This window comes from Pongo abelii, chromosome 23, assembly GCF_028885655.2.
Source record: "Pongo abelii isolate AG06213 chromosome 23, NHGRI_mPonAbe1-v2.0_pri, whole genome shotgun sequence".
NCBI classification, from domain to species: domain Eukaryota; kingdom Metazoa; phylum Chordata; class Mammalia; order Primates; family Hominidae; genus Pongo; species Pongo abelii.
In genome coordinates this window covers 26,808,700-26,823,735 of record NC_085929.1, presented here as the reverse complement: position 1 = coordinate 26,823,735, position 15,036 = coordinate 26,808,700, and the positions used below count along the sequence as shown (strand labels likewise).

The 15,036-nt window shown below is 48.3% G+C and overlaps 1 protein-coding gene across 1 annotated transcript in view; it reads left to right on the top strand.

Annotated features, from left to right (window-relative positions):
* Window positions 1-14,227, top strand: part of UBE2L3 (ubiquitin conjugating enzyme E2 L3) — a gene marked incomplete at its 5' end in the record, with an annotated part of 55,471 nt that extends 41,244 nt beyond the window's left edge. Inside the window, 2 exon segments of the mRNA NM_001134142.1 lie at window positions 1,897-2,083; window positions 12,262-14,227. Of these exon segments, the coding sequence (NP_001127614.1) occupies window positions 1,897-2,083; window positions 12,262-12,416 (342 nt within the window). The 3' untranslated portion in view covers window positions 12,417-14,227.
* Window positions 14,228-15,036: the final 809 nt, after the last annotated feature.

The following is a 15,036-nucleotide window of genomic DNA, read 5'->3' as shown; positions in this document are numbered from 1 at the left end:
GGCCGGACTGCAGTGGCACAGTCTCGGCTCACTGCAAGCTCCGCTTCCCGGGTTCATGCCATTCTCCTGCCTCAGCCTCCCAAGTAGCTGGGACTACAGGTGCCCACCACCACGTCCAGCTAATTTTTTTTTTTTTTAGTGGGGACGGGGTTTCACTGTGTTAGCCAGGATGGTCTCGATCTCCTGACCTCGTGATCCGCCCGCCTCGGCCTCCCAAAGTGCTGGGATTACAGGCGTGAGCCACCGCGCCCGGCCGGCAGTTTCTTACAAAACTAAACATACGTCTTACCATTGGATACAGCAATTACATTCCTTGGTATTTAGCCAAATGAATTGAAAACTTGTATCCACACAGATGCTTATAACAGCCTTATTCATTAATTGCTAAGGTTTGAAAGCAAGATGTCCTTCAGTGGGTTAATGGATAAATTGTGGTATATCTAGACAAATGACATTCAACACTAAGAAGAAATGAGGCTGGGTGCAGTGGCTCACACCTGTAATCCTAGCACTTTGGGAGGCTGAGACAGGCAGATCTCTTGAGCCCAGGAGTTTGAGACCAGCCTGGACAACATAGTAAAACCTGGTCTCTACAAAAATACAAAAAAATTAGCTGGGGGTGGTGGTGCCTATCTGTAGTCTCAGCTACTTGGGAGGCTGAGGTGGGAGGATTGCTTGAGCCTGTGAAGTCAAGGTTGCAATGAGCCAAGATCGTGCTACTATCCAGTGGGCAACAGAGCAAGACCCTGTCAAAAATAAATAAGTATGAAGCAGGGAAAAACAAGTAACGGCTGGGCACAGTGGCTCACGCTTATAAACCCTGCATTTTGGGAGGCTGAGGCAGGCGGATCACTTGAGGTCAGGAGTTCAAGACCAGCCTGGCCAACATGGTGAAACCGCATCTCTACTAAAGATACAAAAATTAGCTGGGCATTGAGGCGGGTGCCTGTAATCCCAGCTACTTGGGAGGCTGAGGCAGGAGAATTGCTTGAACCCAGGAGGCAGAGGTTGCGGTGAGCCAAGATCGTGCCATTGCACTCTAGCCTGGGCAACAGACTCTGAAAAAAAAATAAAAAGAACAAATAGCTTCTAACAACAAATTTATTTCTCACTTATTGAGGCTGGGAAGTCTGAAGATCAAGGTGCCAGCAGATTCAGTGGCAACTGAGGGCGTGCTTCATGGTTTATAGATGGTGCCTTTTCACTGTGTCTTTATATGATGGAAAGGGCAAGGCAGTTCTCAGGGGCCTCTTTGATAAGGACACGAATCCCATCATGACCTAATCACTTCCCAGTGGCCCCAACTCCTAATACCATCACATTGGTGATTAGGTTTCAACATAAGATTTTTGGGGAGATACATTCAGACATAGCAGCTACATATTGCATGATTTCAGCTATCATGTCTGATAACCACACAAAACCTATAGAATGTGCAACACCAAGTGTGAGCCCTAACGTAAACTAGGGAAGTTGAGTGGTAATGATGTGTTAAGGTAAAAGGTTCATTGATGGTAACAAATTTGCTCCTCTGGTGAGGAATGCTGATAGTGGGAAAAGCTGTGTGTGTTTAGGGGCAGGGGGTATTTAGGAATTCTCTGTCCTTTCCTCTCAGTTTTGCCGTATACCTAAAGGTGTTCTAAAAAGTAAAGTCTATTTTTTAAAAAAGTATGAAGAGACCAGGACATCAATCTCAAGCCCTTTCTCAGTTTAGCAGATATCTTGCTCTAGAAATACTAATGGGTGGCTGGGTTGTCCTGAAGGTGGCAGGGCTTCAGTTGATACTTGAATCCCTTGAAATAAATTGATTTTTCAGATAAACAATTGAAACATTCCTATCTTGGCCATAGGTTTATGAACCATGGTGTGTTCATTTTGATCTCTCTTTCCTTCCAGGACAACCCTCCATATGATAAGGGGGCCTTCAGAATCGAAATCAACTTTCCAGCAGAGTACCCATTCAAACCACCGAAGATCACATTTAAAACAAAGATCTATCACCCGAACATCGACGAAAAGGGGCAGGTCTGTCTGCCAGTAATTAGTGCTGAAAACTGGAAGCCAGCCACCAAAACCGACCAAGGTAAGACATGTGCCTGTGTCTTCCTCGGAGGGGGTCTTTGGGAGTGCTGCTCTGGGGTGGGGGCTTCTGATACCAGATCAGACAGAGTCCAGAGAATCTTTCAGGTACACGCAAAATGTAGCTGAGGTCCTGTCAGACCTTGTGGGAATGGCTCATCTCAGCTGAACTTTTGACCTGTACAGGGATTGAGGAGGCCTTCCCAGTGCTCAGCCCTGGGCTGCCATCCACAGTGGGAACACACATGGACAGACAAGCCCAGTGGCTTGCTGCTGGTGCAGAGGGGTGCAGGCACTGGTCCCTGGAAGGGATGAAGGACTATGGGGTTGCCTACAAGGGGAAGGGAGAGTGGGATTTAAGGTGGCCTCATGCAGTAGTTAGTGCCTGAACTCATGCAGTAGTTAGTGCCTGAACTCAGACTTGAAGGAGGAAAGGAGGTTGAAGAGGGCCTTCCAGGCTATAGGAAGGGCATGAGCTAGAGCCTAGTGGCTCGGGTGATGTGACGGGAGGGACAGAGGCAGATGTAAGGGCAGTATTCCTAGATGAAGGCACGTGGTTGACTTTAGTGGGCCTGGGATTCCCTGGAGTTGGATGTGGCTGTGCGTGGTGCACATGTCCGTGTGTGGCTGTGTGAACATAAACATGCTCATTCTTCTGGGAAGAATATTTGAGTCAGTATTGTGGTTGTCCTCCCTTTTGTCCCCTAGAAGTGACTAGTTTGTTATGGACTGTGTCTGGTTTTCATTTAATTCCAGACTTTCTTTTGAAGTCCTAATCTCATATTTTGGTGGCTTCCTTTTAAGTACCTAAACCAGTATAAAGTCTGTTTAGATTAGAGTGGATGAAGCTAGCACTTGAGAGGCTGCAAGTGGAGGGTTTCTTTGGGGAGTGATGCTCTGGGGTAGGGGCTCATGGGTCCTTCCTGATGCCAGATCAGACAGAGTCCAGAGAACTCCTACCTTACCAGGTGCACGCAAAGTATGGCTGAGGTCCCACCAGTCCCTGTGGGAATAACTCAGCTGAACTTTTGACCTGCACAGGGATTGAGGAGGTCCCTTGTTTCAGTGATTGAGAAAAGCCCTGGAAGGTGGAGTTCAAAGCCTTTCACAAGAAAAATCAAGCCTCACTTGTTGGAAATAATCACCATGAAAGGTGCCCATTAGACTCCCACACTGAGTAGAAGAAAGGAGTGGGTGCTAAACATTCAGTCAGGGCAGAACAGTCTCTAGTGGGCTTGGTCCTTGTTTGTGTACAAGCTGATGTTTATAAAAGCTTGACACACTTCTCCTCAGTGCCCATGGCCTGGTTTTTTCTTTTTTTTTTTGGAAACGGAGTCTCGCTCTGTCACCAGGCTGGAGTGCGGTGGCGCGATCTCTGCTCACTGCAACCTCCGCCTCCCGAGTTCGCGCCATTCTCCTGCCTCAGCCTCCCGAGTAGCTGGGACTACAGGCACCCGCCACGACGCCCGGCTAATTTTTTTTTTATTTTTAGTAGAGACGGCGTTTCACCGTGTTAGCCAGGAGGCCTCGATCTCCTGACCTCGTGATCAGCCCGCCTTGGCCTCCCAAAGTGCTGGGATTACAGGCCTAAGCCACCGCACCCGGCCGATTTTTTCTTTTCTTTTTTTTTTTTTGAGACGGACTCACCCAGGCTGGAGTGCAATGATGCCATCCCAGATCACTGCAACCTCCGCCTCCCGGGTTCAAGCAGTTCTCCTGCCTCAGCCTTCCGAGTAGCTGGGATTACAGCCACCACACTCGGCTAATTTTTGTATTTGTAGTAGAGACGGGGTTTCACCACGTTGACCAGGCTGGTCTCGAACTCCTGACCTTAGATGATCCACCCACCTCAGCCTCCCAAAGTGCTAGGATTACAGGCATGAGCCACCATGCCCGGCGAGCCTGGTTTTTTTCTATACAGATTCCTAGCACTGTCGAAAGCCTATAGCTGCATTTGATCAAGAGCGTTCAATAATTCCTGGAGTCCTTGCCAAGTCATGTCTGTTAACCCATCGTGCCTGGGGAGTGGCAGTCGTTCCAGACCAGGTTGCCCAGGAAAGCCCTGCACCTCAGGTTCTGGCCACAAAGAGTTCTGGGACTCCTCCCTTACCTGTAGACTGAGAGGGTGGGGCTAGGGCCAGGGAGGCTCTCAGGAGATGGATGCACGTGCTTTGCCACCTCTCATGGGGCTGCTGCAAAGAAGGCTGTGGCAGGATTATTCACTTTTTACCTTCCTATCCAGGTGCACTGCCAAAATGCTCTGCTTTTTCAGACTGTGGCTGCCTCCCCCCCACCCCCAAGAGCCAAATAACTTAGGGGCAGCTTTTAATTTTTTTTTTGTAAAAAGTACTGTTGACTTGGGATTTTTAAGGTAAAAATTTTGGTACAGGAGCTATTCTGTGTGCCATGATGGACAGAACCGGAATTGCTGTTTTGTGATTTGGGACAGTTGAGGATTCTTTCCTAGAACATTATTATGTAGATTGTTTGTGGCATGGCCTTGATCCCCATCCTCACATACATCAAGAATGTTGTTCCTGGCACTTGATGGCCACATTCCCATGTTTGTTATCTATTACTGCATTATAACCCCTATCAAAACTTTGTGGCTTAAAGTAACACCAGTTTATTAGTTTTTACTCTGGAGGTTGGCTGGGCTCAGCTACATGGTTCTACAGCTGACTGTTTGTTCCTGGGGTCACTCATGCAGCTGTATTGAGGTGGGAACTCAGCTTGGCTGGGAAGTGCTGGTAGGCATAGTACACATGTGCAGAAATGGTATTAGCTAAGGCACTTCGGTTCTCTTTGTGTTCTCTTATTTTCCACAAGGCTAGATTGGACCCCTTCATAGCATGGTGGTCTCAGGGTTCCAGGTGAAGGCATAGAACTTGTACAGTGTCACTTCTGTGGATTCTTTTGGTCAGGCAAGTCCAGATTTAATGAGAGGGAAAATAGACTTCAGCTCTTGATGGGAGGAGTACGCAGGATGGGAGATAGGATGGCAGAGGTGGGACAGGCAGGCAAGGATGCTGAGTCCCCTTGCTGCCTCTTCAGGCCCACTTGGGCCTGCTTTTCCCAAATGGCAGCTCTTCTGAACATGCCATTCCTTCTCTCACCTGCCTGATTCTTCATATGTTGGGTGTCCCTGTTTTTCTGGTGCTGTTTCCTGACTGCTGTTCAGCTGCCACTGTCCTGCAAAGCCTGCCTTTTTAAATGCCTCACCATTCCTTCATTTGTTTCTTAAATATGGGAAGTGAAAGTGCCACTTGAGGCCAGGCGCAGTGGCTCACGCCTGTAATCCCAGCGTTTTGGGAGGCTGGGGCAGGCAGATTGCTTGAGCCAAGGAGTTTGAGACCAGCCTGAGGAACATGGTAAAACCCCGTCTGTACCAAAAGAAAGAAAGAAAGGAAAGAAAGAAAGGGAGAAAGCCACTTGTGCCACCCTCCTGCTGTAATCTTCCAGCGCTCTTCCTTTGTCCCCAGAGCACCTGCTCATGATTTTTGTCTCCTGCCTTTGTCCTTAGAAACTTCAACATTCCCAATTATGGCTTCTCCCAGATCCAGCCTTGAAGTTCTTTGACCTCCTCAATTCACAACCTCTAGCTCACTTTAGCCATCCACAAGTACAGAAAAGTAAGCATAATGGAAGAAATAGTAATATGAAAAGATGCTCATATGACCCAGCAATTCCACTCTTAGCTATATCTACCCAAGAGAAATGAAAACATATGCCCAATAAAAACTTGTACACAGATGTTCATAGCACCATTATTCACAATGGATAAGAAGTGGAAAGAGCCCAAATGTCCATCAGTTGGTGAGTGAATAAACAAAATGTGAGCCGGGCATGGTGGCTCACGCCTGTAATCCCAGCACTTTGGGAGGCTGAGGTGGGCAGATCACCTGAGGTCCGGAGTTCAAGACCAGACTGGGCAACATGGTGAAACCCTATCTGTACTAAAAATACAAAAAGTTAGTTGGGCGTGGTGGCGGGCGCCTGTAATCCCAGCTACTTGGGAGGCTGAAGCAGGAGAATCACTTGAACCTGGGAGGCAGAGGTTGCAGTGAGCCAAGATTGCGCCATTGCACTCCAGCCTGGGCAACAAGAGCCAAACTCCGTCTCAAAACAAAACAAAACAAACAACAAAAAAGTGGTGTATCTCTACAATTAAATATTATTTAGTCATAAAAAGCAATGAAGTACTGTCTTATGGTACATAAACCTTGAAAATATGCTAAATGAAAGAACCATCCACGGAAGGCCACATATCGTATGATTCCATTTGTAGTTGAGCCTCATTGTTCATAGAGTCTGTGTTTGCAAATTTGCCTACTCACTAAAGTTTTTTGTAGTCCCAAAATCAATACTCTCGGCACTTGTGGTCTATCACAGATGTGTGCATGTGCAGAACAGCAAAAAATTTGAAGTACCCCATGCACGTGTTCCAGCTGAGGTTGTGTGGTTGAACAGTGCGATGCCCTGCCTTCTTGTTTCAGCTCTCAGCTGAAGCAAGTGAGCTGTCTAATGCCACACTTCTTGGATTTTGTGCTTTTTGTTGGTGATTTTGCTTTGGCCCCAAATGTGGTGCTGAAGTGCTGTCTAGTATTCCTGAGCACAGAAGGTCATGATATGCCTTTTGGAGAAAATACATGTGTGAGATAAGCTTTATTTGGGCATGAGTTATAGTGCTGCTGAGTCAATATTACCTATTAAATAAGGTGTCTTTAAACACACATAAAACAAAGTTATATATTAATCAGCTGGCAAAAATGTGAGCAGAGGCTTGTTTGAACCTAAACCTCTGTTTCCCTTAGGAGCAATGATTCAGTATCATTAATTCAATGTTCATGGCAAGTTTATAGAACATAAGCACTACAGATAAAATTCAGCTGTATATGGGATGCTCAGACTAGGGTGGATCCATTGAGACAGAGTAGATTAGTGATTGTCAGGGTCTAGGAGGAGGAGAATAGGAAGTGACTACTGAGAGTGGGTTTTCTTTTTGGGGGATGAAAATGTTCCAGGCTGGGCGTGGTGGGTCACGCCTGTAATCCCAGCACTTTGGGAGGCCGAGGTGGGCGGATCACAAGGTCAAGAGATCCAGACCATCCTGGCCAACGTGGTGAAACCCCGTCCCTACTAAAAATACAAAAAAAATTAGCTGGGCACGATGGCGTGCGCCTGTAGTCCCAGCTACTCAGAAGGCTGAGGCAGGAGAATCACTTGAACCCAAGAGGCAGAGGTTGCAGTGAGCTGAGATCACGCTGCTACACTCCAGCCTGGGTGACAGAGCGAGAGCAAGACTCCATCTCCAAAAAAAAAAAAAAAATTAGCCGGGCATGCTGACAGACACCTGTAATCCCAGCTACTTGGGAGGCAAAAAAAAAAAAAAAAAAAAAAAAACACACCTTTTTTTTTTTTTTTTTTTAGCACATTCCATGGAAGGCTACAACATTGCTTATCTTCTTGGGTTGAAGGTACATTGACATTTTATTCTTTGACAATGAAGCTCCCTGGATTTTTATGAAAAGGAGGGGAAATCACAAATATTGCTTACCTCCGCTATTGCAGAGAAACTGTGATTAAGTACAAAAGGGCCAGGCGCGGTGGCTCATGTCTGTAATCCCAGCACTTTGGGAGGCCGAGGCGGGCAGATCACGAGGTCAGGAGATCGACACCATCCTGGCTAACACGGTGAAACCCCGTCTCTACTAAAAACACAAAAAATTAGCCGGGCGTGGTCGCGGGCACCTGTAGTCCCAACTGCTGCCACTGCACTCCAGCCTGGGCAACAGAGCGAAACTCCGTCTTAAAAAGAAAAGAAAAGAAAAAGAACAAAAGGAAGGAAATATAGGCTTTATTCTCTGATGAGAATATAGTGAGAGTAAAAGGTAAAATTGGCTAATTTGTTGTGTGGGTTTTTTGTTTTTTGTTTTTTGTTGGGGGGACAGAGTCTTACTTTGTCACCCAGGCTGGAGTACAGTGGCATAATCTTGGCTCATTGCAACCTCCGCCTCCTGGATTCAAGCATTTCTCCTCCCTCACCTCCCGTGTAGCTGGGACTACAGGCGCATGCCACCACGCCTGGCTAGTTTTTTGTATTTTAGTAGAGACAAGGTTTCATCGTATTGCCCAGGCTGGTCTTGAACTCGTGAGCTCAGACAGTCTGCCCACTTCAGCTTCCCAAAGTGCTAAGATTACAAGTGTGAGCTGCTGCGCCTGGCCTGTTGTATGTTTTTAAGCCCCTACATTTTGCAGAAAAAAAAATACTTCTGAGGAGCATTTGGGTCACAGAAGAGACCAAGAACCCAGGGCTGGATGGTTTCTAAAATACGATTTAATATGCTGTCCTATATATGAAAAATGTTGATAGAGGGCCACAGTTGTAGTTTGTAAAGCAGACAATCTGTCAAGTGTTCTTACTAGCAAAACAAGTTCAGCTCAGCTGAAGTTTATTATAGTTTAGCTAAGGAGCCAGAAATGCACCCAAGGGAACACCAAAAGAATGAAATACTTATCAGAACTACTAAGTAAATTTAAAAATACTCAGACTTGAGGCCGGGCATGGTGGCTCATGCCTGTATTCCCAGCACTTTGGGAGGATGAGGTGGGTGGATCATGAGGTCAGGAGATCAAGACCATCCTGGGTAACATGGTGAAACCTCATCTTTACTAAAATTACAAAGAATTAGCCAGGCATGGTGGCAGATGCCTGTAGTCCCAGCTACTCGGGAGGTTGAGGCAGGAGAATCGCTTGAACCCAGGAGGTGGAGGTTTCAGTGAGCTGAGATTGTGCCACTGCACTCCAGCCTGGACGACAGAGTGAGACTCCATCTCAATTAAAAAAAAAAAAATTCAGACTTGATCAAATTAGTGAAAGTGAAACTATAAAAAATAACGAAATAGACAAATGGCATCTTTTGAGAAATAGGTCTTTAAATTTTTATTTTGCCAGGTGCAGTGGCTCATGCCTGTAATCCCAGCACTTTGGGAGGCCGAGGCGGGTGGATCACGAGGTCAGGAGATGGAGACCATCCTGGCTAACACGGTGAAACCCCGTCTCTACTAAAAAATTACAGAAAATTAGCCGGGCATGGTGGCAGGTGCCTGTAATTCCACTACCCGGGAGGCTGAGGCAGGAGAATGGCGTGAACCTGGGAGGCGGAGCTTGCAGTGAGCCGAGATTGTGAGCTGTGATTGTGCCACTATACTCAGCCTGGGCGACAGAGTGAGACTCCATCTCAAAAAAAAAAAAAAAAATTTATTATTTTTTTTTTTGCGATAGGGTCTCACTGTGTCGCCCAGGCTGAGTATAGTGGCACAATCACAGCTCACTACAGCCTCAATATTGTGGGCCCAAGCAATCATCCCACCTCAGCCTCCCAAGGAGCTGGGACTACAGGCAAGTACCACCACGACTGGCTAATTTTATTTTTTATTTTTTGTAGAGGCCAGGTCTTGCTATGTTGCCCAGGCTGGTCTCAGACTCCTGGCCTCAAGTGATCCTTCCTCCTTGGCCTCCCAAAGTGCTGGGAATATAGGTGTGAGCCACCAACCTCTGCATTAGTTACCAAGGTGATGATAGTGAGAAGTAGAGAGCCTAAGTATTCATATCAGACAGTGAGGTGAAAACTCCTGAGTGTGCCCCTAACGAAGTACTCAGCCTGTCCTTAGCCCAGCGAGGTTTCTAAAATGCTAATGCGGTGGTAATTCTCCTGTTACAGGGCCATTTCTAATCATGGGAAAGGAAGGGGAGCCACCTATTTGTGCTCTTAGGCAACTGTGGCTCAATTTCCATCCCTGAAGTCAAGAACAGCCAGGAAAAAGGGAGCAGTCTCACACTGAGGGTGGTGTGCACTGAAATACACTGTGGCCAGTCAGCCAAGGGTGGGCTTCGTTTATTAAATAAATAAATAAATGTTTATTAAATAAAAATATACCTCCAGGGCCTGCTGCCTCTAGAGGTACAGGTGGCTTGTACAGGGAGGTGATACCATCTACCCCTGAGGAGGCTTGGAGACTGAATTAGAGGCCACCCTGGCCTGCAGAGAGCTTTCCAGGCCCCTTGCCCCTGCTTGCTGTTCACAGTCCACCCTCCTTGCCCAACCACCCCCCAGCCCCAACAAACGTGGAACCTGTCAGCGTTGCATGCGCAATACCCTCTTCGCCTCTGCCCCACTGCTTCACCTCTACCCGCTGTGGTCACAGGAGCCCTCTCTTTCCCATTCTCACCAGGCACAGTAAGAAGCAGAGGTTAGGCAGGTGGGTTTTGGACACCAGGCCAGGAGTACTTTGTGCTGTGGCCCTCACTTAGTGTGTGCTGTTGAATGATTATGCCTTTGCATATGACTCAGCCAGCATCAGCATTTTGTTTTATTTATTTACTTTTGAGACAGAGTCTCGCTCTGTCGCCCAAGCTAGAGTGCAGTGGCACGATCTCGGCTCACTGCAACTGCCGTCTCCCGGGTTCAAGCGATTCTCCTGCCTCAGCCTCCTGAGTAGCTGGGACTATAGGCATGGGCCACCATGCCTGGCTAATTTTTGTATTTTTAGTAGAGACAGGGTTTCACCATGTTGCCCAGGCTGGTCTTGAGCTCCTGACCTCAGGTGATCTGCCTGGCTAGCATCTGCATTTTAATCCATTTCTTGTAATGCTGAATGAACAATATGAGCCCTCAATAAAGGAATTGACCAGGTGCAGTGGCTTCATGCCTGTCATCCTAGCACTTTTGGGAGGATGAGGCGGGAGGATCACTCAAGCCCAGGAGTTTGAGACCAGCCTGGGCAACATAGTGAGACCCCATCTCTACAAAAAACTAGGCCAGGAGCGGTGGCTAACACCTGTAATCCCAACTACTCTCAAGGCCAAGGTGGGAGGATTGTTTGAGCCCAGGAGGTCAGACTGCAGTGAGTTGTGATTGCACCACTGTACTCTAGCCTGGGTTAAAAAAAAAAATTAGCTGGACGTGATGGCATGTGCTTGTAGTCTCAGCTACTCAGGAAGCTGAGGCAGGAGGATCACTTACACCCAGGAGTTTGAGGGTACCATGCAGTAAAGTATGATTGAGCCACTGCACTCCAGCCTGAGTGACAGCAAGACTCTGTCTAAAGAAAATAAAAAGGAATTTGTGGCATCAGCAGTTCGGAGAAGAGGGAAGGAACATTCTGAGGGTGCTGGTCCTGACAGGGTCAGGGGGCAACTGTGGCAAAGTATGTGAGGAGGTGTGGGTAGCAGCTGCTTCTGATTCCCCACTATCCTTCCACCCTGGGGCACATCTGGGCTACGGCACCTAGGGGGAGTACTGTGGCACCCATCAGAGCCATCAGCGTGACATCTGCCTGTGGTCTTGACAATGTGATGCGATGGCGGTTGTCAGCTTCCCATTGGCTGACCCCAGTGACCCTTTCTAGAGGGTTCAGAAACTCCTAAGGGTCTTCCAGAGTTGGGTCATTGCGCATTGACAAGCGCAGCGCCGTCACATACCCTTCTCTCTAATGCCCCCTCAGTCACCTTAACCGAAACTTCCCTGAGCCGAGCATGGTGCTGGGTGCTGGGTGCTGGGCTGATGCAGGGAAGTTCTACCTGGTCCTGCCCTGAAGAAAGTGACCCTGTGTGCATGTGTGAGAGTGAGCAGTTCAATACTAGGCCTCCTATCTCCAGAGCACACAAGAGGACTGGATTAGCCAGGCATGGTGGTGCACGACTGTAGTCCTGGCTACTCGGGGGACTGAGGCTGGAGGATTGCTTGAAGTCAACCCAGGAGGTTGAGGCTGTAGTGAGCCAAGATGGTGCCACTGCACTGCAGCCTAGGTGACAGAGTGAGACCCTGTCCCTCCTCCCCAACCCCCCGCCAAGAAAAAAGGGCTGGGAGTGACTGAGGGCTAAGACCTCCCCAGGTGTCAGGTCAGGAAGGCTTCCTGGAGGCGGAAGCACATCACTGTGAACAATTATCCACCGTAGTGTTAGCTATTTGTTGTCCATCAATGTCTCCTAATCACAGAGGAAAGATGAGTTTTCTGGCAGTCAGAATTTTGGATAAATAGGAGGCAGCTTTGGCTTAAAAGCACATTAGCTGTAAACCAGTGGTAAAGCCAGAGTTTTGTTCCCAGGATTAGCTGCCTCTTGCCTGTGCCATTTCTGAGACTGTGTTAACCCCCCATGCCTTGTCCTTCTCTTGGCAGTAATCCAGTCCCTCATAGCACTGGTGAATGACCCCCAGCCCGAGCACCCACTTCGGGCTGACCTAGCTGAAGAATACTCTAAGGACCGTAAAAAATTCTGTAAGAATGCTGAAGAGTTTACAAAGAAATATGGGGAAAAGCGACCTGTGGACTAAAATCTGCCACGATTGGTTCCAGCAAGTGTGAGCAGAGACCCCGTGCAGTGCATTCAGACACCCCGCAAAGCAGGACTCTGTGGAAATTGACACGTGCCACCGCCTGGCGTTCGCTTGTGGCAGTTACTAACTTTCTACAGTTTTCTTAATCAAAAGTGGTCTAGGTAACCTGTAAAGAAAGGATTAAAAATTTAAGATGTTCTAGTTCTGCTCTCTTTGTTTTAAAAATCACTGCTTCAATCTACTTCAAAAGAATGGTGTTTCTTTTCTTGTCCAATTTTATCCAAAATCTTCAAGTTACATTTAACCCATAAGGTTTTAAAAAAAGGAAAAAAAAAAGGTTGTGGTTCCCTTTCTTCCCTACCCTTGCCACTCCCACTTTCTGGCACCAAGTTTATTTTTCACTTACTTACTTCCCCAGACCCCGGGCTCGCCTCCACAAAGGAGAAGAGACTGCCCTGGCGGTCCTGGTGGCTTTTCTTAGCACGTGTGGGACTGTTGCCCAGTGTGGGAGTTGGTTTAAATTATCCTGACTCCAGTTTATAACATCCTTTTAAAAAATTTAAAAACAAACAGCCACACCCCTCCTCCAGTCCTTCTCCTCAGTTCTTATGTGAAACTCCAGCTGATGTTACCACAGTAACATCAGTTAATTGGGCAAGCCCTGATGTCAGTGTGTGTAACTGACCTCTGGCCTGGCCTGCACAGAGAAACCCTATAATCACAGGTCTATGGTGGCCCCGAAATGGGGGGCCTGCTAGTCAGGAGGATGCTGTGCACACTGTGTGTGATGAATCTCGCCAGAAAGGCTCCTGAGGTCCCAGGTTGGCACTTCTCCCTGCAGCCATTGTAGAAGATCTGCTGGTCCTTGCAGACAAAGCTACAGCCAGAATGTCCGTTTGAAATTCCCAGCTCATCTGTCACCGAGCTTCATCCGAATGTGCCACGGAGCTTGCTCTCCACTTCCTCCGTGCAGCGGCCCTGCCACAGCTCTCCCTCGGCACACTTTGACCCTTTGTAGGATTGGAATTAGCAGGACTCGGCTATTTAAAGCACCAGTCTGGGGTCGCCTGGGCCCCTGCTGACCCCTTCCTCCAGAGCAGCCAGCCCAGCCCGGGAACAAGACGGACTTCCTCTCCCTTTGGACTCACAGCCTTTGCAGAGTCAAGCTCCACTTGAAGCTCACTCAGTAATATCCTTTCAATGTGTTTTATATTGTTTTGACTGCCTTTTTTTGTAGAAATAAAAATTGACCTTAGAATTTATCATCAGATAAACTTGTAAAGATTTGAATATTAATGTCTTTTCAAGGCAAATGGGATTGTCCCCGCACTAGTAGAGAATCCATGTCGCTCTGACACCCCAAGGAAGCCGACGATCTAAATGCCGTGTGTCACCAACCCTGCTTCTGCCACTGGCGGCTTCCCTTCTTGGCTCTTGGAGGGGGACTAGATCCTGTGGAGAAGATGACTTAAACTTTGCTTTTTGTTTTAATTTTAATTCTATAACTTGAGATCTTTCCGGGGCCTACAGGCGTGTAAGACAGCTTGGTCTGGTCTGTGCAGAAGTGAGGAGTGATGGGCAGGTTCGGCAGCCTAACATTGTTCAGGCGCGTGGCCCCTGCGGCGTGTACATGAACTCAGCTTCTTTTGTCCTAGGTACGCCAAGGGCAGGTTTCTAGAGACTCTCTTGTGCCCGGGATGGCAAGGGCACCAGGCTGGTGTTTCCACATCTGTCTTCATTAGCAGAAAAGTGATGATGGATTTTATTTCATTCACACTCCAGTTTGTAATAAAATGCCAAATTCTGTCAGAAGCTATCCAAACAAGCCACCATTTGTTCTTGTTGCTTCTCTGGATCCAGAAATGTTGCCATTCTTGGAAACTGTCCCATTGCTTCGTATTTCTGCCAACGTAGCTCTGCCTGCCTGTCACCCCCTCACTGCACTCTGCTCACCATGGGAGGATACCTGTGTGCTGGCAGCCCCTCAGGGACTCTCAGCCCTGGCACTGGCACCACAGGGTTGGCCCCGTCAGCAGAGGCCTGGCTTTCGAGCCAGTGGGTGTCTCTCCTTCGGGCCTGGGCGGCTTGCTCCTGCCAGCCGTGCCTTCAGGGTAGGCTCTGAGCAAGCTGGCGAACAGCCCTGGCTGCTCCAAAACCAAAAAGCTGGGTCCTCTGGAGGAGGGGCGAGCTGTGGAGCAGCCACCCCCCGCTGCCGCAAGCTCACTCAGGAATTCACACCCGCCTGGTTTCTTGAAGTGTGCCGGGTCCTTCCCTCTGCTCCCTACTCCCCACCACGGCAGAGAATAGGCTTTCTAAGATGCTGCGATCCCGTTCTGCTGCCCTTAATAAAAATGCTCTCAGACACTGGTTAGTCGTGTGGGTTTCTTCCTTCCTGGGAGCAGGCAGTGCCAGGGGCCTATGCTCTTGGAGATGGGAGGGCTGGCTGGGGCCCAGGTCTGGGGCTTCTGATCTCTCTCCCCATTCCCAGCCTCTCCAAAAGAGGTACATAGAGGTGTTCCTGCCTCCCTAGAGGGAAGGAGATGAGGTATAATCAACAAGAAAGCCGGAGACTCCAGACAGTTGGGGCCTGCGGAGGGCGCTCTTGGGCATCTCGTTG